This window comes from Planococcus citri, chromosome 5 (genome assembly GCF_950023065.1).
Source record: "Planococcus citri chromosome 5, ihPlaCitr1.1, whole genome shotgun sequence".
Lineage (NCBI taxonomy): Eukaryota > Metazoa > Arthropoda > Insecta > Hemiptera > Pseudococcidae > Planococcus > Planococcus citri.
The window spans coordinates 15,601,433-15,626,632 of record NC_088681.1 but is presented as its reverse complement, the minus strand read 5'-3'; the positions used below and the strand labels follow the sequence as shown (position 1 = coordinate 15,626,632).

General features: G+C 33.1%; 2 protein-coding genes and 2 long non-coding RNA genes across 5 annotated transcripts; 2 read left to right on the top strand and 2 right to left on the bottom strand.

Moving 5' to 3' along the window:
• Brf (Brf RNA polymerase III subunit) lies at nucleotides 1-19,538 on the top strand. Of its 2 annotated transcripts, XR_010559522.1 has the most exons (15): nucleotides 1-326; nucleotides 465-789; nucleotides 873-1,009; nucleotides 1,085-1,189; nucleotides 11,630-11,779; nucleotides 11,846-11,939; nucleotides 12,521-12,653; nucleotides 12,728-12,842; nucleotides 12,926-13,132; nucleotides 13,214-13,453; nucleotides 13,540-13,641; nucleotides 13,728-13,863; nucleotides 13,946-14,034; nucleotides 18,354-19,217; nucleotides 19,293-19,538. XR_010559522.1 is itself a non-coding variant. In XM_065369743.1 (14 exons), exons 2-14 carry the CDS (start codon nucleotides 482-484, stop codon nucleotides 18,491-18,493), a joined length of 1,956 nt encoding a protein of 651 aa, XP_065225815.1. In that variant the 5' UTR covers nucleotides 1-326; nucleotides 465-481; the 3' UTR covers nucleotides 18,494-19,538. The 2 variants fall into 2 exon arrangements, 1 of the variants encoding a protein (XP_065225815.1); XM_065369743.1 differs by having other exon boundaries at nucleotides 18,354-19,538.
• Nucleotides 1,320-6,825, bottom strand: lute. Its single transcript, XM_065369744.1, has 5 exons — nucleotides 6,485-6,825; nucleotides 5,983-6,267; nucleotides 5,749-5,896; nucleotides 5,085-5,667; nucleotides 1,320-2,126 (listed from the first exon to the last, which is right to left on the bottom strand). Exons 1-5 carry the CDS (start codon nucleotides 6,552-6,554, stop codon nucleotides 1,659-1,661), a joined length of 1,554 nt encoding a protein of 517 aa, XP_065225816.1. The 5' UTR covers nucleotides 6,555-6,825; the 3' UTR covers nucleotides 1,320-1,658.
• On the bottom strand, nucleotides 13,086-14,462 carry LOC135849355 (uncharacterized). Its single transcript, XR_010559523.1, has 2 exons — nucleotides 14,181-14,462; nucleotides 13,086-14,100 (listed from the first exon to the last, which is right to left on the bottom strand). It is a non-coding gene; the product is annotated as an uncharacterized LOC135849355 (long non-coding RNA).
• A 2,978-nt stretch (nucleotides 19,539-22,516) lies between the features above and the next one.
• On the top strand, nucleotides 22,517-24,098 carry LOC135847825 (uncharacterized). The gene is made up of 2 exons (XR_010559239.1): nucleotides 22,517-23,712; nucleotides 23,860-24,098. It is a non-coding gene; the product is annotated as an uncharacterized LOC135847825 (long non-coding RNA).
• The last annotated feature ends 1,102 nt before the right edge of the window (nucleotides 24,099-25,200 follow it).

The window sequence follows — 25,200 nt, the reverse complement described above, 5'->3', positions numbered from 1 at the left end:
TATCCTAGTGATAATGATAATTTTTGTAGTTTTTTCCTAGTTTTTTTTAGAACACTGAGACCGTGAGACGATTTAATTAAGAAATATTGTGTAAAAAATCGCAACTTTAATCGTAATGAAGTCCAAAGTGACATTTTCCTAGGGTACGTATAGAAACACCAATGTATTCATTTCGTTAAATCTCGAACCAGCCTCTCCGCACGTTGCGCTGTTGCGGTTCATCGAATCAAACGTACCCCTGAAGGAAACCCCGAGATCTTAATTCAATCGTTTTCTCTCCATCTTCGCCGTATTTTCCGGCATTTTCCAGTCCAAGCTGTTCTAACGTAAGTAAACTTACTCTTCTAGTTAAATACGATCAAATTTTCAACACTTGTTCGATGATATCGCCTCATTTACGAGCAACAGATGGATTCGTCACCGTATCACTAGGTAATCAAATTACTGTGTTTCGTATTCCTCAGAACCTCAAGAATTCACCATGTCAGGCAAAAATAGCTGTAAAAACTGCGGTTCGTTCGACCTGGAAGTCGATCCCAGCAGAGGAGACACCATTTGTACAGTTTGCGGTACCGTACTCGAAGACAGTGTTATCGTATCAGAGGTTCAATTCGAAGAAAATGCTCACGGTGGTAGTTCTGCCATCGGTCAATTCGTGTCTTCGGATTCGAAAGGTGGAGGTAGTCTTTCGATTATGGGATCTTTCAGTCACGGTATTCAAAAAGAGTCCAGAGAGATAACCATACAAAAAGCTAAAAGCGAGTTGTCTCGAATGTGTCAACAATTGAGGTAAATTTTACCCTAATTTTAATGTACCTACGAGTTGAGTTCATTCGTTGATTGGAGTTTAATCTCGTGATGTATGTTTCTAGAATCAATCAGCATTGTTTAGAGACAGCTTTGACCTTCTATAAAATGGCTCTGACTAGACATCTCACCAAAGGTAGAAGGAGCAGTCTGGTTTGCGCAGCTTGCCTGTATATCGCTTGCAGATTGGAGAAAACACCTCGTATGTGTTTCGTTATTATATTTTTTACATACGTTCGATTGTATTGTTACGGAATTTGAGTATTTTTTTGTGCAGATTTATTGATCGATTTCAGCGATGTTTTGCAAGTGGATCCTTTCACTTTGGGACGTACGTTCACCAGTATTTGTCAAGATCTGTGTATTACTCTGCCTTTAGTTGGTAAGTTGGTCATTTTTTCAATTTCTATGTATAGTGAATGTAAGTATTCTTCGAGCGATTACTCGATATTATGATTAGTTTTTGGATATATTATGTGAATCGAGATCGAGTAAGAAAGAATTGAACCCCATTTGCAGCTAAATTGTATAATCTTTATTTCGTTACAAAATAATCATCTACCAAAATATAATACATGAGCCTCGTTTGAAAACGCGTACAAATAGAAAGGAATTAAACGAAAAAGAAAAGCACATTTGAAAACGTCGTCGTAACTTATACAGAAAAAAGAGAAAGAGAAAAAAAGAAGAAAATGGTATCAAAAAAAAATAGGTACGAGACAACAATCTAAAAGAAAACAAAAAACCATACGAACGTACGATCTGACCATAATAAATAGCGAATTGCACCAAGCTTAAATCTAATTGTGGAAGGGACAGGGGGTAAGAAGGAATTGCTACATGACTAAAATCTAACTTTTCGATTCGGTACTTCCGTAGAATATGAGTTCTGGAATTTGACCACCTTGAACTCCGGTACCATTTGTGCTTTCGGACGATCCTTGGAATTGGAAAGTTGTACCTCCGACGGTAACCTCGCTCATGCCTTCTTGGCCAAAATAGCTCAATTCGCTACCGTCCAAGATGACCGAAGCTGTGTAGAATGATTCGGGCTCGATTTGTATTGGATGTTCGAAGTAGACGCGAAATGTGTTTGAGGAACCGTCGCTGTAAAATGTGATGTTGTTTTCGGCCAATACTCGTCCTAATCTTTTCAGCTCGATTTTAACGTTATAATCTGCGCTGGCGTTCGATGACCCGTACAGACCGAAACCGACGATGAATATTCGTTTATCGACGCTGAATTGAATGCTATCGCAACGTCCTCGGTATCGCCATTGATTACTCCTGTAGGCAGATGATTGGAAACGGTGGCAGATCTGGAATGAGAGAAAAATTATTCGAAATGTGTACGAAGAATGAGAGATGATAGTCGGGGAGCCCGCTTAAGGATAAATTGCACCCCCCCCCCCGCCGATCCTCCGGGACAACTTTTTTCTTAAAGGTAGAGTCCTAAGGAACATTTCTAGCCCTTGTACTCAACAAAAAAAGTGGCCCAACATACAAAATGGCGGCCATTTTGATTGACAGGTCAGCCGAAATCGCAGATTTTGCGTTCCAACATAGGACTTGCACAAAATATTTCAAACTGTACAAAAGTAGATAGGAAGATCAAGCAACAATTTACCACCTGTCAAAATTTCAAGTGCTAAAGTGCGTTTTCCGATTTTTGGTGAATTTTTGAAAATCCAATTTAGGCCAAAAATGAGGGAAAAAATCAAAATTTTACCAAATTGACCAAGAACGCTAAAATTTGAGATACACCCTATTTTTGACTTGCCAAATCGATTGGAAACTGTTTCGAACCGTTTTGAGCAGTTCTGGAGCCTCCAGCAGATTTTTGAAAATTGAAATTCCCACAAAATTCACCAAAATGGAGTTGGAATTGGAAAGCTGAAATTTATTTTGCAAACTAATTTCAATGTGCTAAAAAATACTGCAGGTAAATTTCAAGTCGTTTTGGAGCCTCCAGCGACTTTTTGAAAATTACTAAAGCTTCCATTAGATTTTTGAAACTTTATATTTTCACAAAATTTCATCAAATGGAGATGGAAAGCTGAAATTTACTCTGCACTCCAATTTTAACACCTTCTGAAGACGACTTCAGGTGGGTTCAAATCATTTTAGAGCCTCCAGCGACTTTTTGAAAATTACTGGAGCCTCTAGTAGATTTTTGAAACTTGAAATTCCCGCAACATTTTACCAAATGGAGTTGGCAAGCTGCAATTTACTTCGCAAACTAATTTCAATACGATATGAAGTCGACTATATAATGGTTTCAAATGGTTTTAAAGCTTCCAGCTACTTCTTGGAAATTTCAATTTTTTTTTGCACACATTGAGAAAGAGAATGTTTGTATCAATGAGCAAATAATTTACAAAATTTCCAACTGGCAATTATTTTAATGCCTGTTCTACGTCGCACTTACACAGCCTTTCCTTTTTGCTAAGATTGTCAAAGCTATCACTTTTTCCCAAAAATTTCAAAAAAATCTCGTTTTTTGTCAAATTTGCCAAAAAGTCTCGTTTCTTGTAAGTGTTTTTCTCCAAAAACTTCCAAAAAGTCTCAATATTTTCTTTTATTAAAAGTTAAAATTACCCAAAGACTCACCTTTTCATCATAAAATTTGGAAAAGAGTCTTGCTTTTTTGACAAAAATTGCAAATATGATTTTTTGTCAATTATTTACCAAAGAGTCCTGTTTTTTGCTTGAATTGTCAAAGTCTTGCTTTCTGTCGAAAATTCTTCCTTTTTAATAAAATTCCAAAATCTCACTTTTTCTCAAGAATTGGCCAAGCCAAATGCCTCACTTTTTTTTGCCACAAATTGCTAAAAGTTATCAATATTTTGTCAAATACTTCCAAACATCATCAAAAATTCTCATTTTTAAAAAAATCGACAAACGTTACAGCTTTTTAGAAAAATTTCCTGAAATTGCATGCAGATTTTTTACAGAAAATTCCTGGTTTAAGTCCTTCGTTTTTGCCAAAGTTGTTGAAAATCTCGATTTTACGAATAAAATCGCGAAAAAGTATTTTGCTAATAATATCCAAATAATGTTCTTTTTGTTGCTAAAATTGTCAAAGTCTTGTTTTTGCACAAAAAAATGACAAAAACTCGATTTCTCGCAAAATTTCTGAAAAATTCACTCTTTCCATTTTTTACAAAGTTTTAGAAAGGCCAACTTTTTTCAAAAATAAAAGTCCTTGATTTTTCTGAAATTGTCGAAGGGCTGCATTTTTCCAGAAATCATCAAAAAATTGACAAAAGTTTTAGATTTTTAACAAAATAGCCAAAAAATAAAGTGTCGTTTCTCTTGCAAAAAAAAAGTAAAAAAGTCTCCATTTTTTCAAAAATTGTACAAAAGTTCTGCTTTTTTGCCAGAAATTAGGTATTTTTATAAAAAGTTCCGCTTTTTGCAAAAATTGTCAAAAATGCTTGCATTTTTAGAAATGACAAAAACCGTGTGCTTTTCACCAAAATGGCTGAGAAGTGAGAATTTTCGTTTTTTTTTTGGTTTATTTTTTATTATGAAAAACTTATGTTTTTCCAGAAATTGCCCAGGTGGTTTCAAATGGTTTTAAAGCTTCCAGCTACTTCTTGGAAATTTCAATTTTCCAAAAAACACCATACGACCTCTCAAAAAGTGGCTGGAGGCTCCAAAACGACTTGAAATCCACCAGCAGACGACTTCGTAGCGTATTAAAATTAGTTTGCAGAATAAATTTCAGCTTTCCAATTCCAACTCCATTTTGGTGAAATTTTGTGGAAATTTCGAGTTTCAAAAATCTGCTGGAGGCCCCAGAACTGCTTAAAACAGTTTGAAACAGTTTCTAATCGATTTGGCATGTCAAAAATAGGGTATATCCCAAATTTCAGCATTCTTGGTCAATTTGGTAAAATTTTGATTTTTTCCCCCTCATTTTTGGCTTTGGCCAAAATTTGATTTTTGAAAATTCACCAAAAATCGAAAAACGCACTTTAGCACTTGAAATTTTGACAGATGATAAATTTTTGCCTGATCTTTTAAATTTATTGTGCAAGTCCTATGTTGGAACGCAAAATCTGCGATTTCGGCTGACCTGTCGATCAAAATGGCCGCCATTTTAGATGTAGGGCCACTTTTTTTGTTGAATACAAGGGCTAGAAATGTTCCTTAGGACTCCCTCTTCAAGAAAAAAGTTGTCCCGGAAGATCGACCGAGGGGGGGGGCAATTTATCCTTAAGCGAGCTCCCCGACTATGAGGATTGATTGTAAGATTATTATTAATTACGTACCTGTGGCTTCAGCCCAGTCCTCGGTTTAATCGGATAATTCAAATGGGGTTTATTTCTAGCGGTGAAATGTAGAAAAATATCGATAGTTTCTTGATTCGTCAGTATGCCAAGTTGAGCAGCAGTATTAGCGAACTCATCCAGGCTCATGGTCGGTATCCTAATCAGATACAAACTGTTACCCAGCACAGCTCTTTTGTTCTGAGCCGATGGCTCTAGTTCTTTACGAACGCATTCGGCTGCAGCCCAATTCAACGCAGCTTCGAACAAATGCATTTCTTTGCAGTTCAACGTCTCTCGACTGAGAACGCTTTCTAAAGTGTTGATGTCGATATCTACGAACCCTTCGGCTTGCAAGGCCATCTCAGCTTGAGCATCGATCACTTCCCAGCACCTTTGCATGAGTTCGGGTTCTTCGAAGAATCTAGATTGGCTGAGAAGTAGACAGGCGTTTTTTTCGTTCAAACTAGTTTCGAGGTAATTGACGCAAGCTCGAGCTAAATGCGGTACTAGGTATTTTTTAGCTACGTATAACGTTGCCAAAACTGTATCTGCTTCTAGTTGGATTTCGTCGCAGTATAAATACCTGTGAAAGTGTCAGAGAAAAATAACGAATGAAATGAGGAGTAAAAATTGGCATAATGAGAGATCTCTCAACGAAGAGTACCTAAGAAGTGTTAAGAAAGCAGATGGTTCGACGTCTAGAACTTCTATATCGTCTTTGATCTCGGGTAATCCTCCATAAAACATGGTATAAAATACCGAACTTCCTGTAGCAAGGATGTATTTATGAGCTGGGATCCTTTCAGTGTTACCTACATCGATTGAACAAAATCATTACCGTCTAGTGTCTATGGATTCACTTTGAAACCGTCTAGATCCGGGTTCGAGCTACACTTACCATTACTCCCGACTATAAAATGCACATCGGCCATTAATTCGTTATTAAACATGGCTGCATTTCTTTCACGTATCGTAGGCCTGGTAGCTTGCCAATTCGGATCATTGGTGGCGTTTATATTGTACGGTAAACTCAACGACGTGGTTATTTGTACAACTGGCGATGCGGCTGGCGAACTTGGCACCGTACAAGGTGGACTAATTTGGATCATTTCGCGCTGCGCCGGCGAATCTGTCTCCATATTCGGCGAATTCAATAATTCGTCGTTCTGTTTGAACGTATTCTCTGCGAAAAAAAATTCCATCAAAATGGGTAAATAGGTTAACTGCATCGTATATCGAGTTTAGCTGATTTCGAAATCACACTCCAGTGTTACTAAATCACTAGTTTGACCTGTCGCGTTTTTCGATTACTGTTTCGAAACACTATAAACATACCGAACCGAACCAAAGTTTCGGATGATTTTAGGATACGATCGAATTATTATAAGAGGTAATATTACCATTAATCCAGGCATTTCTGGAAGTAATCATTGCGAAATAATCTTGAGGTTTTCGTGGTGGTTTAGACATCTTCGAAGGTGCACCTATATGGGTTTTCACAAGTTCATATCAATGATAAAATTACTCGTTACGGATGCGCCCTTGTGCATCATCGATGCCCAATTCGTCGAAGGAACGAATAAAACAACGAAATTTACGTATTAATCACATTTCACCGTAGGATTATTTCGTATTTTACACCATTTTTGTTTTCTTCTACGAAATACGAATATTTAATAGCGATAGAATAGAACGTAAACAGGAATGTAAACAATGCTAGATACGAACTAACTCGATAGGTCCGTCTGCGACTGCGCAGTGACCGCCGCCGTCGCTGCTTGCGTGACGTAGATGCAATGTTGCCTCGGAGTGGAGCGAAAATATTTTATGGAATTTTTATGATTTTTTCATTCGCGAATAATTATTATAAATTAAATATTAATTATCAATTAAATGTGGTGGATAATTGACTAAGGTAATATTGGGATTTGGGATGAGGAGGGGAGCTATTGACAGCAGGAGGAAGGTGTTCGATTTCCAGTTTCATTAATTTAATAATTTTCTTCCTTTCAAGAAATAAACATTGTAGATAAGTAGGTAATGGATTTGAAAAATCAGAATCAGATCAAAAATTTTTGAGAAACGTTGACTTTGATTATTTTGATTTATAAATAACATTGCGTTGGATTGGACCCTAAAATGAGCTCTGCTCTGATGAGCCTCGAAGGGGGAGGCTCAGGGGGGAAGTCAGGGCTCAACGGTTGAAAATTTTGAATATTCATTGATCGGATCAGGGAGACTCTTATTTTGCCTCACCTCATGGTCATTAGCCAAAGTGGTTTCACTTAAACGTAGGTTGAAAAATGAGTGCTTATGACACCTCTTGAGGTGTCACACTCCGATTTGAACGGGACCGCAATTTTTGGAAAGAGCATAGTCTAAAACTCCTAAAACCAAATTTTCAGCTGCCCAAGTTCGATTTTTGGCGAATTTTTGAAAATTCAAAATTGACTGTTTTTGGCGATTTATGCTTTTTTTTAAAAGTACATACTTGATCAGTAAAAATGGTCAAAATAAGTCCCAAAACTTATATTAATTACACAAATCAAAATTTTACAATTTCCAGGCATTCTGGAGCCTCCAGCGCGATTTTTCAATTTCTCCAAAATTTTGAATTTGCTCCAGAAGGCGTGAATATGAAGTTGGGCAGCTAAAAATCGAGTTGTATATTACACTCGACCTGTTTAACGAGTCTATTCACATTTGAGCCGATTTTGAGAGTGACAACTCAAAAGTGGCTTTTTGACCAGCTTTTCTCAAAATTAAAAAATCCAAAAAATCAAAAGTTTCCCGTTTGTGTGGAAATTTTTGAAATTCACGCAAATCGCTGTATTATTGTCCGTAACTAACCCCCCAAATCAAAATGTTACAATTTCCAGCCATTCTGGAGCCTCCAGCGCGACTTTCAATTTCTCCAGAATTTTGAATTTGCTCTAGAAGGCGTGAATATGAAGTTTGGCAGCTAAAAATCGCGTTTTATATTACACTCGACCTGTTTAACGAGTTTATCCACATTTGAGCCGATTTTGGGAGTGACACCTCAAAAGTGGCTTTTTGAACAGCTTTTTTCAAAACTAAAAAATCCAAAAAAATCAAAAGATAACTGTTTAGAGAGGAAATTTTTGAAATTTGCGCGAATCACTGTATTTCTTCTAGAACTGACCCCCGGAGCGTAAATTCTACCATTTCCAACCGTTTTGGAGCGAGAGTGGCGTTTCAAAAAACCACTCTTGAGGTGTCACTCTCAAAATCGGCTCAAATGTGGATAAACTCGTTAAACAGGTCGAGTGTAATATATAACGCGATTTTTAGCTGCCCAACTTCATATTCACGCCTTCTAGAGCAAATTCAAAATTCTGGAGAAATTGAAAATCGCGCTGGAGGCACCAGAATGGCTGGAAATTGTAAAATTTTGATTTGGGGGGTTAGTTACGGACAAAATACAGCAATTTGCGTGAATTTCAAAAATTTCCTCTCTAATCAGTTATCTGACTTTTGATTTTTTGGATTTTTTAATTTTAAGAAAAGCTGGTCAAAAAACCATTCTTGAGGTGTCACTCTCAAAATCGGCTCAAATGTAGATAAACTCGTTAAACAGGTCGGGTATAATACACAACTCGATTTTTAGCTGTCTAACTGCATATTCACGCTTTCTGGAGCAAATTCAAAATTCTGGAGAAATTGAAAAATTGCGCTGGAGGCTCCAGAATGGCTGGAAATTGTAAAATTTGAATTGGGGAGGGGGGTTAGTTTTGGACAAAATACAGCAATTTGCGTGAATTTCGAAAATTTCCTCTCTGAACAGTTATCTTTTGATTTTTTGGATTTTTTAATTTTGAAAAAAGCTGGTCAAAAAGCCACTTTTGAGGTGTCACTCTCAAAGTCGGCTCAAATGTGGATGAACTCGTTAAACGGGTCGAGTGTAATGTACAACTCGATTTTTAGCTGCCCAACTTCATATTCTCGCCTTTCTGGAGCGAATTCAAAATTCTGGAGAAATTGAAGAATCGCGCTGGAGGCTCCAGAATGACCGGAAATGGTAAAATTTGGATTTGGTTAATTAATATTAGTTTTGGGACTTATTTTGACCATCTTTACTGATCAAGTACGTACTTGAAAATTTGAGGGGTTAAAAGCCTTAACATTTTTTCGATTTGTGAAAATTTATTTACTAACCTCGAAGAATACCTATTTTTGACCAAAAAAAATTGAAGAAATGCTTTAATCGTTTTTGAAGTGTCAAGGTCTTGAGTTAAACAGAGAGGAGAAGGGAGGGGGGTTGTAGAGTTGGATGATCCCAAAATCTTGAAAATCAAATCCATTTTTTTCACATTTTGTCATCGCAAATCTCAGGGAATAATTTTGAATTTTTGAATTCGGAATATGGTATTTATTGAAAAGAGGGGAAGGGTAGGGGGTATCCCAAAAATTATAAAAATCATCCAATTCAAGAATATTTTTGATTTGTAAATTGAATACTTGACCTTATATTTCAAGCATGTGACGTTTGATGAAGAAGGATGAGAAGGCACGAGCGAGAGGCTAATAGTAGGGGCGGGGGGGGGGGTGTTCAATGTATACAAAATTTTGAAAATCAGAATTCTCATCATTTTACGAATTTCTGAGGAGCTTATTTTTTCCCAATAAAGTACCTATGATTGAACTGTGAAGTATTTACTGTCATTTTTTGAGTAAAATTTTTTCGAATTGGCTGAATTTTCATTCATTTAAGAAATTTTTTAGTCACTTGATACCGTATTTTTTCAATGGGCTCCTATGAAATCTTAATCATTATAGAAAATTGCGTGAAACTATTGTAAAATAATAATGATTGAAATTGTCGAAAATAGATATCTTAAAAATTGTTAAAAAATCTAAAATCATTTAAAAATTGTTTAAAATAGTGTAAAAATGAATGAAAATGTGTTTTAAAAAATCCAAAGTGACCTAAACTTTGTTGAAATACCATTAAAATTATTGCAAAAAAATTTGAAAAAAAAATTGTGAGGTCTTATATTTGTTGAAAATGTTATCTCGATTGTTCTTGATAGCGTGAAAATTATTCAAAACAAGATAGACATTTTTAAAGTACCATTATGAATTTTTTGTCAATTTTTCACATGATTTTGTGATTTTTTCAACAACTGTCTTACCCTTTTGAGCATTTTTCGGTAGTATTGTGTAGTTTAGAGTTTGGCCGTGTTTTTTCATTGTTTTTTAGTTTTTTTTTTTTTTTTTTTTTTTTTTGATACTTCGTCATTTTTTGACATTTGTTACTTTTTTCTGGTATTTTCTCAAAGTAATATTTTCGTTTCAATTTCGCCGAAGTACTTTTTTTATTTTTTTTTTTGAAGATTTCAAGATTTTTCAATCTTAAGTTGATTACACCTGACAAGTTTGAATTGAAACCTGGTGATTTCGATCCCTTCCTCCTAACTCTTGTGTCATCATTGTAAAACAAACATTTTTCTAAATTGCCTCTTTCAATCTCTCGTGGAAAAAAATCGACCCTTGAAATTATCTTCAAACTTTCAGTAATTTTCCCATCCCTATTCTGCCAAAGTCGATAAAAATTGGGCTCCAAAAATTTTTCTATTCAAAATAAATACGAGTATGCTACAAATTAGATATTTAGCAACTTTTTTTCTGATACCTACATATTGTTTCTCACTTTTTCCAACAATTGTATGATTCTCTTATCGTTAATTGTGGCAATAAAATATCGTGAGTAATCGACGTGTATTCCATTTGACGACATCGTCTAGTCGATTATCTCATCGAAACATGATAACGAGTACTTTGTACCACCCACCTTTAGCTATAGATACAAAACAACGAAATTATCGAAGGAAAACATCGTACATTATATTATGCCCTACATTGGATTTTCAGTGTTATAAAAATACTCGCACTTCATCTTGCTTGGTAAAAATCTTACGCATGTTTTCTTTATCTACATAAATGCGAGATAAGAGATGAAAAGGCATAATTCTCTTTATAACGTCAGTGATTTGCGCGAAAAAGAAACATTGTTCTTGCAATCAGAATTGATTGGACCAACGTCACTTGCGAAAAAAACAATTAACGATTATTCACACGACACCGAAGAGCATTAATGACGTAGATTATTTGCAAATTAACGGCGGCGTTTTGAAACAATGTATTTTTGTGTTTTTGTCTCGACAAAAATTTAAGGAGGTGAAAATTGGGAGCGTTTGACAGATTTTCTCATATCGATGGGCATTAATTTTGAAGCGGAAGGAAGGAGCTGAGATTTTGTGTATTCAAACTTCGGAGCATGAATAAATTTGTTGGAAAAGTGTTTTAAAATTTAAAGGGAAAAAATTCCACCTCGAGTGATCAATAAAATTGATTCAAAACTTGACAGTTGGCACACAAATTTTCTTCAACTATTCTAGATCACAATAGATTTTAACGATGAATATTTTATTCTATTTAATAAGTATTTTATTCTATATTTGAGACTGGATCATCAGCCCACTTGAACCATAGCAACTAATGTAAAAATTTTCTATCCTCCGCAGATCCCTGTTTATATATTTTGAGATACGCCAATCAGATGGATCTCGGCGAGAAAACCCACGAAGTATCCACCACAGCCCTACGTGTACTGAAAAGGATGAAAAGAGACTCGTTACATTGTGGTAGACGCCCCTCTGGCCTTTGTGGCTCGGGTAAGTTGACCAAAATGTGCGAATTTATTCTCAACCCGGGAGATTAATTGTTCTTTTATGTTTTAGCTTTGATTATCGCCGCCAGATTTCATAACATTCGAAAGAAATTGAAAGATATTGTCAATATTGTTCATATACAGGAGGTTACTCTTCGAAAAAGGTACGCAATTGGACCGTAACGTCCGTCCGGTCCGTTGAATCGCAAAACCAACGTGAAATTCGATTTTAGCGTATTCGAATATGTAGAAATCGATATGTCACTCGACTATGTTATTATGAAGGTTTTACCTCTTTGCCCCCTCCCCCACTGGGCCATATTAGGAGCGTTTCTTATTTATTTACAATTTTAATGCTTGGAATGTTTTGCGATAATTCCAGTGTTTGAGAATGTTTTTCCTCGGAGAATAAAATTCTGGACCCCTTATTCCCCTTTTCATTTCTCAGAACCCCTCCCCCCTCCAATAAAAAACAAAAGAACACGTGTATAGTGGGAGTAAAATCGATGCATTTTTGTTTACATCAAAAATTCACTTTTACGCATTTTGAGCTTTGGACATCATAAAAGACGTCCTTTCGCTCCATTTAGTTGTTGGGGGAGGGGGGTGGGGTCTCAAATTTCGAAAAAATTGAAATATCGTGTCGCATATCGTTTTCTACGTTTTCGGGGTCGCTGAATTCGAATCTGAATATATTTTTACGATTTGACCCATCTAACTCGAGTATTTTCATCTTTCCACGCAGATTATTGGAATTCGGAGACACACCGAGTAGTTCGTTAACTACAGATGAATTTTTGACCGTTGATCTCGGCGAAGAGCAGGACCCTCCGTCGTTTAAAGCGGCTCGAATGAAAGATAAAGAACGACTGCAAAAGGTAAAAGTCTTAAAAAGACCATTTCCGATTATTTTGTTCATTTTTTCAATCGGTATTTCGATTTTTTGTCACAGTATACGGATGTTGAATACGAAATGAAGATGCAAAAATTGCAAAGATTAATCGATAAAGAGCTTGAAAAGAAAAGAACCAAAGGCAGACGATTTTCAATTTGCAGCGTCGATACGAGTAAGTTGAAGTTTATTACGCTAAAGTTATTTGTGAAAGAGAAAAATAACGTTTTGTGATCCCAATGACCTTAATTTCTTCAGCATCTACGGATAACAACGACGATGCTCAAAGCACAACGAGCGGTATACTGAAAGATTCGCTGGACGATCTTCTAGACGACGAAGGTGGTGAAGTCTCAGAAGCAGTTGTTAAAACAACTCTGGAAAGCATAGATAACGTGTGTAGCTCTTTGAAGAAAAATACCACCCTGGCCGAAAATGAAAAAGCTGCTTCCCCGAAAGGATTAGGTATAAAAATTACCCTCACAACTGGGAATTTTTTCTTCGAAGAAAATAGGTGAAATTTACCTATATCGTTTTTGTTCGCAGGTCCTACTCTCGAAACGATCGGAATTTCTGGCGAAGAAACCGAACCTGCCCAACCTGCGGCTGATCCTGAACCGAAACCGGCTGAAAGCACCGAAAAAACTGACCAATTTGAAATCGAACATTCCTTAGATGATCTCGACGATGATGAATTAGATTCGTATATCGTCACAGATGACGAGTTCCAGCAAAAGAAGAAGGCTTGGATGGAGCTGTATGCGGCTTTCTTGGAAGAACAAAAAAGTACGAATATATAAAAATCTGTTGTTTTTTTTTTAGTAATAATGAACTTGGGAATATTTTTATAATTGGCGGATTTAATTTTATAGAGAAAGAAGAAGAGAAATTATTGAAAGAGAAAGAAGATGGTAAAGGCGATAAAAAACGTAAACGACAGAAACGTACCAAAGGCGCTGGAGCTGCTACAGCAGGTGAGCATTTGATCATCTAATGTAGGTATGTTCATCTCACAATCAGAAAAATATTTTTACGAATTTTTTTCTCTTTTTTATTGTAGGAGAAGCTGTAGAAAAAGTATTAAGAGAGAAGAAAATCTCGAATAAATTGAATTACGATGTTTTGAAATCTCTCAACATGAATGATTTCGTTAAATCCATGAATTTCGGCGCACCGGGTACGATGAAAGAAATCGAGTAAGTTACCTGATCCATTATTCAATCTTTTGTGTGATTGATAGATTTGAATTAGATTCTTAATTGTTCGTTTGTTTTCCAGATCCAAAGCGAAAGATGGTAGAAGCAGCGATGATGTGCCTAGTAAAGTACCCAGATTGGGCGAAGCCCTTGCAGCCAGTGCTGATCCTGGTAAGTTCTTGGGATTGTATAGGTGGTGGGTATTGTTGAGCAATGATTGTCGTGCCAGATTTGTATCTAAAATTGAAAATTACATCGCAATTTACTGTGTTTACCGTCGAATTACCGTCGTCTAAGTCGTTTACCGCCGTAATTACCGTATTATCTTTCCGATAGTATCTGATCTCTTCGTTGTAGTCGTTGGGTCAAATTCTCTCTGGATTCTTCGTTCGAGATTTTTGGCTAGAATTGTGGTAAATCTCACTCGATTCATCGTCATTTATCGTTCATATGTATACCTTCCGTAAAATCTGTCGAATTACAGTAAATTACCATCTAATTACCGAAAAGATGGTTAATCTTGATATATCTATGATCTACACGCATTGTATCGTTTACTTATGGTTACATAATTACCATAATCGATTAATCGTCTCTGAACTGTCATAATATTACAATAATGTGGTAATTACCCTTAAAATTACCAATATTTTTTTCAAAATGGGTGGGAATATCGAATTTTTGAAGTTTATTATCTTGTATCGAAGTAAATAATGTAACGTTCGTAATTCAAAAAACGTGTAAATGAACAGAAAATAATAAAATTCTACTGAAATTTTCCATAAATGCTCAGAAAAAAGTCGAAAATATCTTGAACTTTTCTGTAAAAATAATAAAATAATTATTCAAAATATCAGTGAAATTAGACATTTTATCAACACTTTTACAAAATTCAGTAAAAATTGAATAAAATATTTTTGAAAATATTCCGAAATCCTCCCCTCCCTTTCCCTCCTTAAAAAAACTATAACTGCAAATTACTAAAAAAAAAAAAAAAAATGTTGCAATTTCAGCAAAGATTTGCCAAAATCACTAGAAAAAGTTTTAGAAATCCATTAAATTACCTACTGTAAATCATCAAAAAATGATAAAATTTTAGTAAAATTTGCCAAAAAACATCAATCATTCGAAATTTAAGTTCTTCAAAACGTAAAATTAAAAATTAAAATTGCAGAAATCACCAAAAAATACTTAATGGTATTTTTGTAAATTTGTAAAAAAAAAATGCTCAAAAAATGGTGTGAGAAGACACTTACAAAATGCATGTAAAATAAAAAAGTTGAAAATTGGATAAAATGATCTAACAACAAGTCAAATACGTAGTCATGGGAATCAAAATCATTGTACGAGTAAATTAATAAAAAATGATCAAATTTCATTGCTTTAAATGACTTTTGGTTACTTTTTTTCAACGTTTTGTTTGCCTAAAATTAAATGATTTTTCATTCAAATTTTCAAAAATTAAATATTTTTATTCATCTTGATGCAAAAAAAACTGCTACTGGTTTCACATAATCAATTTGTGAAAAATTCGCGATAGTATACCAAAAATGGTCAAATTCCGAAATGGTCAAATTTTTTTCCAAAAAATTGAAAAAAGCCTCCCCTTTTTACAAAGATTTTAAAAAGTATCATTTTTTTTTGCCAATAAATGTTGAGAAGTCGCACTTTTTGCTGAAATTGTCAGTCTCGCTTTTTGCCAAAAATTGTAAAAAAATACGTCTTGCTTTCTCAAAAATTCACAAAAATTATCGTGTTTTGCAAAAAGTTGCAAAAGTCGAACTTTTTTCACAAATTGTCCGAAAAGTTTTTCTTTTTGCCAAAAGTCGTCTAAAAGATTAAAAGTCTTGTTTTTTTTACCACAAAAATGGCAGATTTTTCATTTTTTCTAAAAATTATCCAAAAGTTGTTTTTTTGCCAGAAATTTCCAAAAAATATTTTTTTTTGCCAGAAATTTCCAAAAAATATTTTTTTTTGCCAGAAATCTCCAAAAAATATTTTTTTTTGCAATGATTCCCAAAATGTCTTGCTGAACTGTTAGAATTGTCAAAGTCTTGCTTTTAGCCAAAAAACATCAAAAATTTCCTTCTTTTTTTTTGTTTTTTTTTGCCAGAAATTGCAAAAATTTACCTTCTGTAAAAATTGCCAAATTAGTCTCGTTTCTTGCTATAAATTGTCGCTTTTTCGCAAAAATTCCAAAATGGCACAATTTTATTCCAAAAAATTGAAAAAAAAAACTCCCTTTTTTTGACAAAGATTGCAAAAAAGTATCATTTTTTGCTCAATAAATGACATTTCTCAATTTGTCAGTCGTTCTTTTTGCCAAAAATTGTATAAAAAAAAAATAGTTTTATCAAAAATAATTGAAAAGAATTATCGTTTTTTGCAAAAAATTTCGAAAAGTGTTATTTTTTTACAAAGGTGTCCAAAAACTACCCAAAGAAACTCGCAGACTTCCTCTTTTTTTCCAAAAATTATCCAAAAGTTGTTTTTCTGCCAGAAATTTCCAAAAAATATACCTTTTTTGCCAGTGATTCCCAAAAAGTCCTGTTTCACTGTTAAAATATTGTCAAAATCTTGCTTTTTGCCAAAAATCATCAAAAATTTTCTGTTTTTGTTTTTTTTGTTTTTTTTTTTTTTGTTAAAATTGTCAAAGTAGTTTTGTTTTTTGCCAAAATTTGTTTCTTTTTGGCCGAAATTGCAAAAATTTACCTTCCATCAAAATTGCCAAATAGTCTCTTCTCTTTTTTTCCAAAAATTATCCAAAAGTAGTTTTTCTGCCAGAAATTGCCAAAAAAATACATTTTTTTGCCAGTGATTCCCAAAAAATCCTGCTTCATTGTTAAAATTGTCAAAGTCTTGCTTTTTGCCAAAAATCATCAAATTTTTTTTTGTTTTTTTTTTTGTTAAAATTGTCAAAGTACATATTGTTTTTTGCCAAAATTTGTTTCTTTTTATTGGCCGAAATTGCAAAAATTTACCTTCCATCAAAATTGCCAAATAGTCTCGCTTCTTGCTATAAATTTTCGACAAAATGGCCCATTTTTTTCCTGAAATTTATTTTAACCAACATAATCAAAAAAAAACCTCACTTTTGACAAAAGGTGCGAAAAAGTATCATTTTTTTTCCAAAAACTGTAAAAATACTCGTTTTTTCAAAAATTGGCAGAAATGTATCGTTTTTTCAGCAAAATGACTCAAAAATTGTCGTTTCTTGCATAAAAAGGTCAAAAAAGTCGAACTTTTTTTCAATTTTTCATAAATTGTCCAAAAAGTTGAACTTTTTTTCAATTTTTCATAAATTGTCCAAAAAGTTGAACTTTTTGCTAAAAGTTATCTGAAGACTAAAATTTTTGTTTCTTTTTTTACCAAAAAAACGTGCATTTTTTCCTTCTTTTTTTTTCAAAATTCATCCAAAAATTCGGTTTTTTGACGGAAATTTCCAAAAAGTATCACCTTTTTGCCAATGATTCCCAAAAAGTTCTGTTGGAATTTGTTGAAATTGTCATAGTCTTGCTCTTAACCACAAATCATCAAAAATTCTGTTTTTTTTTTTTTTTTTTTTTTTTTTTGTTAAAATTGCCCAAGGTTTGCTTTTTGTTAAATATTTTTTTTGTCGGAAATTGCAAAAATTCTTACTTGGTTGCCAAAAATTAACCAAAAATCTCGCTTTTTTACCGTTCAAAAAAATTCCATTTTTTTAAAAATCAGAAACCAGAACGTTTCAGTTTGCAATGTTCTGTTTTTTTTCGCGTTAAAATGTTTTGGTCGCGTTTTGTTCCTTTTTTAGTTATTTTTCCAAAAAATTTTTATTGCTGGAGTTACCTTTTTTCTTTGTGGAAGAATTGACTGCAAGCCATAAATATGCCAAAATTGCATGGGAAAAAAATGTTACTGAAATTTCAGCAAAACTCGTCGAAAATTCGTAAACTGTAATAAGTATGTAACCACCCCCCCTCCCCCTCCCAAAAAAAAGAAATTCTAAAAACATTTGAATTTTAGTAAAATTTGTCAAAATGCATAAAAAAGGTGAGAAAAACATGAAAATGGTGCTGTAATAACACTTGAAATCCTCGTTGAATTACTGTAATTATTTTCCGTATTTGACCGTAATTACGCGTAAATATCCGTAAAATTACCGTCGTTTTGCGTAAATAACCGTAAAATTCTCGTAATTACACCTAAATTACCGTAATTTTTTGTATCTGTACGCGTAAATAAACGTAAAATTACTGTAATCTACGTTGAAATTACCGTAATTACGCTCTGAATTGCAGTATTTTTACATCGAGTGATGGTAATTACGCAGCCGGGTTTTCATAATTGTTTCTTAACCCTAAAATAAATTATAAATAAGCAAATCGGACGAATTACTCAACCATAACCCTATTTAAGGATATTCTTATCGCAATCTCATTATCTATACTTAAGACTTGACAATAATAATTAAATTACCAACCATACTAACTTGAAAAACTTTATACAATCAGGTAACGAGGATGAGGACGATATGGATGACGATTACGATGACGATGAACCCGAACCCGAAAGTAATGTGAGATCGATTAGTGAAATTTTAAGAAGCCAGCACGGCCAAGACGACGACGACAACTACGACGATGATTATTAATTTTTCACAATATTTCATCTCGACCTTCTCAAGTTCTCAGAACCAAGTCACTTGATACCTGTTGAAATTTATCCCATGGAAAACTTATCGATGGATTAAGTTGAAAATTTCGTACTGTAATGTAATTATTTTTAATCACCCTTATAATCCTAATGCCGCATTGAACTGTATTTTTATGTAATTGTCTGAGACAGATACACACTCGAATGCAACATATTTACTAATTACTAAGAATAAGAATGTAACCAATACGAGTTGAGTACATATTTCTATTTTTTTATACCACGACAATCGCCATATGCTTCCTTGGAACTCGATTACGATGATTGTAAGTGAAATGTGGCGAAATGTTTTGCTTTCCCAGTGCTTTGCTTTAGTATTACCAAATAACCGACTTCCTTAACATAATTTCTCTAGTCTACTTTGAATTGAGAGTTGTTTTGTTTACGCTCTTTTTATTCGAGATGAATATCCACTGTACTTATATATATATTAAGCTCGTGTAACCCTTCGAATCAACAGTCTCGTCCTGTGGTTTATTTTGGAATCAACTCGTACGTTTTTTTAAGTTAAACTTGTGACGCGACTCGAGTTTTGAAAAAAATCTTCTGCTTCAAAATGATTTTCACCAAAGTGTTTTCTCTCGTGGGTGCGACGTATTTGTTTTTATACGCTGTTTTTACGTTGGGGTGTTTTTGAAAAGCTCATTACGATGGTGCTGGAGGTAATTTTTTTTGCAAGGTTTAAATTATTGTTTAAAAAAAAAAAATTATTACTTATCGGAAGATTCGTTTTGTAGGTTTTCACGATGAGAATTTTTTTTGCCAAAATATTTATTATTCCGATTCTCGCTGCAATATTTATTCGAGTTGTATAAAATGTGCCCAAATGCTAATTAACCAGAATCATTCCAAAGCGGATAGCCGGATACCTAATTATTTTATATGTATGTTGTATAGTAATTTATTCATCATTCTTCGGTTTACATTTAAGTCGTACTATGGTTTCTATGGATTGACAATATAATTTATTATTACGAGGTGTATACTTTGTTTTGGTGTCTTGGTTTTTTTATAATTATTTGTATAATGAATTTGTGGTCAGTGGTGTTCGTTCCTTTCCTGAGGACTCTTATCAGATCCGTTCATTTGTGAGTTGGGTATTTATTTTTGAAGAGTTTGGATTTGAAGAGCCATTGGCGTTGAATTGATGCTCATTGGATGTTCGTAATATTTGGTTCAAATTGGACTGGTCTCAGATCTCAAAATCTTGAGAAGAAAAATACTTTTTTTTGGGGGGGAACCGAATAAGTACCCTGATTTGGCTAAAAAAATTGGGGAAATTTAAATGAAATTTTTAGGAAAATGATGCGAAAAATTTCATAGGTACCTTCAACCCTTTTGAAAGCCAGAATTCACCACCTTTAAAAAATGTATCATTTTTAATGTTCAAAAAAAAAACGCAGTCTTTGAAAAATTCATCAAGTATGTGAAGTTTTTCGTTTTTTTTTTCACTTTTGAAAGCTGCAGGTGACTGACTTACTCGTATTTCAACTCGCATGTTACAAAAAAATTGAAAAGCCATCAAAAATAATCCATTTTCGAAATTTTGAAGCTGCGTACTTTGGTTTCCATGAACATTGGAGGTTTGAAATAGGATATGTTCTACATAACATCTTTGCTTATCCCATTTCTTGCTCATGCGTTTTGCTGTGTTTTTCTCTTTTTTGCTAAAATCGCCGAAAAAGTGTTCGCTATTTTTTTTTTTAACAATTTTTCAAAATGTATAAATTGGCCAGATTTTTTCACTACCTCATTTCAGAAGTTTAAATTTTTCAAATTTTATTCTTGAGTGATAATTTTTTTTTCAACCACAATCATATTAAAAAAATATTTTATTAGATGCTCTAATACATATAATATATATTTTTTTCATCATAATAATTTGTCAGTAGTCCTGCATTTTACCATTTTTCAGATCAAACTTTGAAATAATTTTCCATCTATCATTATTTTAATCAAAAATTGTTGACACCCTGCTACTCTAAAAAAATAAAATATTTGAAAAAATGTGCATGCTTTTGAAAGCCTTGCTTTTGTGGTGCTTTTCTATGATGTCTTGCTTTTTAGACACCTTGTACTTTTTTTAGTTTTTAATTTATTACAACTTTTTTTTATTGTCTCCTTCATTTTTTTTAAATTCTAAAAAAATTTTATCAAGTGATATTGAAACGGAGGAAAAATGTGAAAATTTAAAAATTATGAAAATATGCTTTCTCGAGTACCTAGGTAATGAAAAAAATCTGTAAAAATCATAGCCACCCTTTCTAGACCCTCTGCTCAAAAATTCAATAATATTATTTTGAAAAAAGTCGTTAGTAGTCCCTCTTTTGTTCCCTTGAATCAAATCTTGAAATTTTCCATTCTTCCTATGTGTACTTACATTAAAAACTGATGACCAAAAATTGTTTGATCTGAAAAAAATTTGGCCCCTACACCCTCTGCTCAAAAATTCTATAGGTACTAGAAAAAATTCTCTTAAAAACCCAGCTTTTGTTCAGTTGAATCACATCGTTAACTTTCCCATTTTTTTTTTAAATTGAAAAATTATGGCTGAAAATTGTTTGATGTGAGAAAATTTGGCCCCTCCCTCCACCCCTGCTCAAAAATTCAATATTTGAAAAAAATCCATTAAAAGTCCTGCTGAATCACATTTTGAAATTTATTCATTTTTCTAATATCTACATTAAAAAAACTGATGACAAAAAATTGTTTGATCTGAGAAAATTTGGCCCCTCCTTCGACCTTTTGCTCAAAAATTCAATATTTGAAAAAAATCCATTAAAAGTCCTGCTGAATCACATTTTAAAATTTATTCATTTTTCTAATATCTACATTAAAAAAACTGATGACCAAAAATTGTTTGACCTGAGAAAATTTGCCCCCCCCCCCTTCCATCTTCTGTTCAAAAATTCAATATTTTTGAAGTAAGTCATTGAAAGTCCTGCTTTTTTCCTATATTTTTTTTAATTAAAAAATTGTGGCTAAAAATTGTTTGATCTGAGAAAATTCCCCCCCCCCCACCATATGCTCGAAAATTCGATATTTGAAAAAATACCAATGAAATGTCTGCTTTTGTTCTGTTGAATCAGATTTTCTATTTTTCTTAAAAATTGAAAAATGATGGCCAAAAATTTGTGATTTGAGAAAATTTTCCCTCTTCCACTTTTCAAAAATTAAAATAGGTACCTATTTTGGAAAAAATGTCCCTCTGAAATTCTTGCTTTTGTGTTGCTTTTTCAAGACACTTGTAAATATTTTTACAAGTTTCCCTTTTCTTCATTTCAAAATTTGAAAATTTCGTAATATTTAATTTGAAAAATTTATTTGAAAAAATTCCATTAGAAGTCATGTTTTTGTCCTGTTGAATCAAATTTTGAAATTTTTTTTAAAAATTGAAAAATGACGCCCAAAAAATGTTTGATCTGAAAAGGTCCCCTTCCCTCCTCCATCCATTGTTCAAAAGTTCAGGATTTGAAAAAATGCTATTACAATTTCTGCTTTTGTCATGTTGAATAAAATTTTGATTTTTTCCATTCTTCTTTAAAATTGAAAAATCATGACAAAAAATTGTTTGATCTGAGAAAATTTGGCTAGTTCCACTTTTTCATAAAATTAACTCCCTTTTTGAAAAATCGTCCCTCTGAAAGTCTTCCTCTTTGTGTTGCTTTTTTAGGACACTTGCAAATATTTTTCCAATTTTCCCTTTTCTTCATTTCGAAATTTGAAAATTTCATAATTGAAAAAATACCATTATAGAAGTCCTGCTTTTGTCCTGTTGAATCCAATTTTGAAATTTTCTATTTCTGTTTAAAATTGAAAAAACATGACAAAAATATTTTTTTCCATAATTTCAATCACCGAAATTTTCCATTATTCTTTTTTTTTCGTTTCAGAATTTGATAATTTGATGATTTTCACTTAAAAATTATAATAATTATCGAGCAATTTAAAAAAAAGTAAAAATTCCAACCCTCCCCACCTAAAGAATTTAATGTTTGGGATGTGTTTTTGAAAAATGAAAACAAATAGTGAAAATTTCGAAAATTTCAACCTCTCCCCCTTCCTCTTGAAAATTTAATATTTAAAGAAAATGTCTTGCCAAGAGAATTGCTTTCATTGTGTTTTTTTACGATTGGACACCATTAAAAAGTCTATACTTTTTCATAATCCGAAAAAAAAAATGCAAAAATGATGGTTCTGTGCCTTGGAACTGTTCAAATCCCCCCCCCCCCACCTAACCACGACCTTTTGAAAGTACCGAATGGAAATTTTGTTTTTTGGTTTCAAAATTACGAGTTTAGAATCATTAAAAATAATTAAAACTTGCTTTGATTATTCAGTTTTTCAAAATGGGGTTTCAAAAAATATCATTGCAATATCTTTTACTGATTATAATCCCATTTTCATTACCATTTATTCAATTTCTTTCCCATTTTGAAATTATGTTTTAAAAATTTCGAAATCAATACCTAAGCTTGAAAAAAATTATCGATTGATGAGGAAAAGCTTCTCTTACATTTTGAAATTTCTCCTAGGATGAAGGGGTATGAGAGAAGATTGAAACGTCGAAGGTATTCAGTTCCTATGATAACCGATAAGATTCGTTATACAGATTAATTTGTTTAGATTTTTTTTATCGTGATGATAATTTACTTAGGATTCAAATTAATTTTCGAAATATTTTCCTCTGAAGAATGAGTGAAGGTGGTGACGAAAGGGAATCGCGTAAGGATGTTTGGAAATAATATAATTATAATTTCTTCTCACTAACACAAAGAGAACGTGAAATAAATTAAATCTCGTTTATCTAAAATTGGTTATCCGACAACCCTTGAAGAAATCTTTAATTTAAATTAAATCATTCGAATTGATTAGATTTCAAAACGTTTACATTTTATAAATCAACCTACTTATTTCGACTTTGGTGATTCGAATCAATCGACGATTTTCAGCATAATTTATTCGTATATTCGTAGAAGTCAGCTTCGGTAAATTTTTCCTCGAATTTCGGGTTATTTTCGTAAACTGACAAGTTTTTTTTTACCATGAATTTCCAAGCAATTTTCCATTCTATGGCTTTCAAGATGACCGTGCTAGCGGTAACTTACGCCTACTATTGCTATACAGTGATTGTCGGATAACCCAATGCCAACTGGGGTGAGTTTATTTCAGTTGTTTGCATTTTGCTTTCTTCTCATTTTATTCTAATGAAGATTGCTTTTACTGGAATTATGGGATAGGGGATGAATTTTCATTACATAGGTATTTGGTGACTAATTTCTTTCCTCTGATTTTATTTCATAGGTCCCAAGAAGTTATTTTTTAAGATTAATGAAATTACCGGTACCCATGGATTGCTTTCCTCGAGCCCTTCATCCACGAAATATCCGTTTACAATTTTGCGATTTTTATTGACAGTGCAGAATTTCATGGATCTCCCTTCGAGCCACCCCACTATTCGTTTACCATTTTGGAAGATTTTTATTCGTAATGCCAATTTTGAGTTAGTAATTTTAAAAATGTAATAAAAGTTGTACTGCTTACCCCTATATGTCCTTTTTATGTTTATGCTTATGGTGTGCACTGTTTTCAGTTCTTTCAGTTGGCTTGAAAGTGTGAAGGGTACTTTAATCATTTTGGGATAAAATTATAGTAGAATTTTAATGTACCTAATGAGATTTTAGAATTTTTATTCTTCGATGGGTCTTTTTCTAGTGCAATTGAAATGATGCATTCGAATGCATGAGAGAGAAGTGACAGAGCTGCAAAAATCAGAATCCGTTATTTGAGGGGGGGGGACATTCCGATCAAAAATCAAGCATGATTGAAAAACAATTAATCGAACTCTAAAAATTGATTTATTTGCACTTTCGATTTCATGTGATCGATCATTTTAGAGAAAAAAAATCAATTTTAGCTTTAAAACAACGACTTTTAGATCAAAAATCGACTATCGCATTCCAAAAATCGATTTATTCGCGATTTTCGATTTCTTGTGATCAATCATGATCGAAGTCAAGAATAAATCTTATCCTCTAAAGTTGGTCATTTTAGCATCAAAAAATAACTTTCCGGATCAATATTCGATGATGATCGAAATTCGATTAATCGAACCTCGTAACTTGATGTATTTGCGTTTTTCGATCTCATAATAAATTTATAAGCGATCATTTTGGAAGTAAAAAATCAATAATTTTAGTTTTAGAACAACGACTTTCAGATCAAAAATCGATTATCGCATTCCAAAAATCGATTTATTCGCGATTTTCGATTTTATGTGATCAATCATGATCGAAGTCAAGAATAAATCTTATCCTCTAAAGTTGGTCATTTTATCCTCAAAAAACGACTTCCGGATCAAAAATCGATCATGATGGAAAATCGATTAATCGAACCTCGAAACTTGATTTATTTGCGATTTTCGATCTCCTTATAAATTATTCATGATCGATTATTTTAAAAGTGAAAAATCAATTTCAGTTTTAGAACAACGACTTTCAGGTCAAAAATCGATTATCGCATTCCAAGAAATCGATTTATTCGCGATGTTCGATTTTATGTGATCAATCATGATCGAAGTCGAGAATAAATCTTATCCTCTAAAGTTGGTCATTTTAGCCTCAAAAAACGACTTCCGGATCAAAA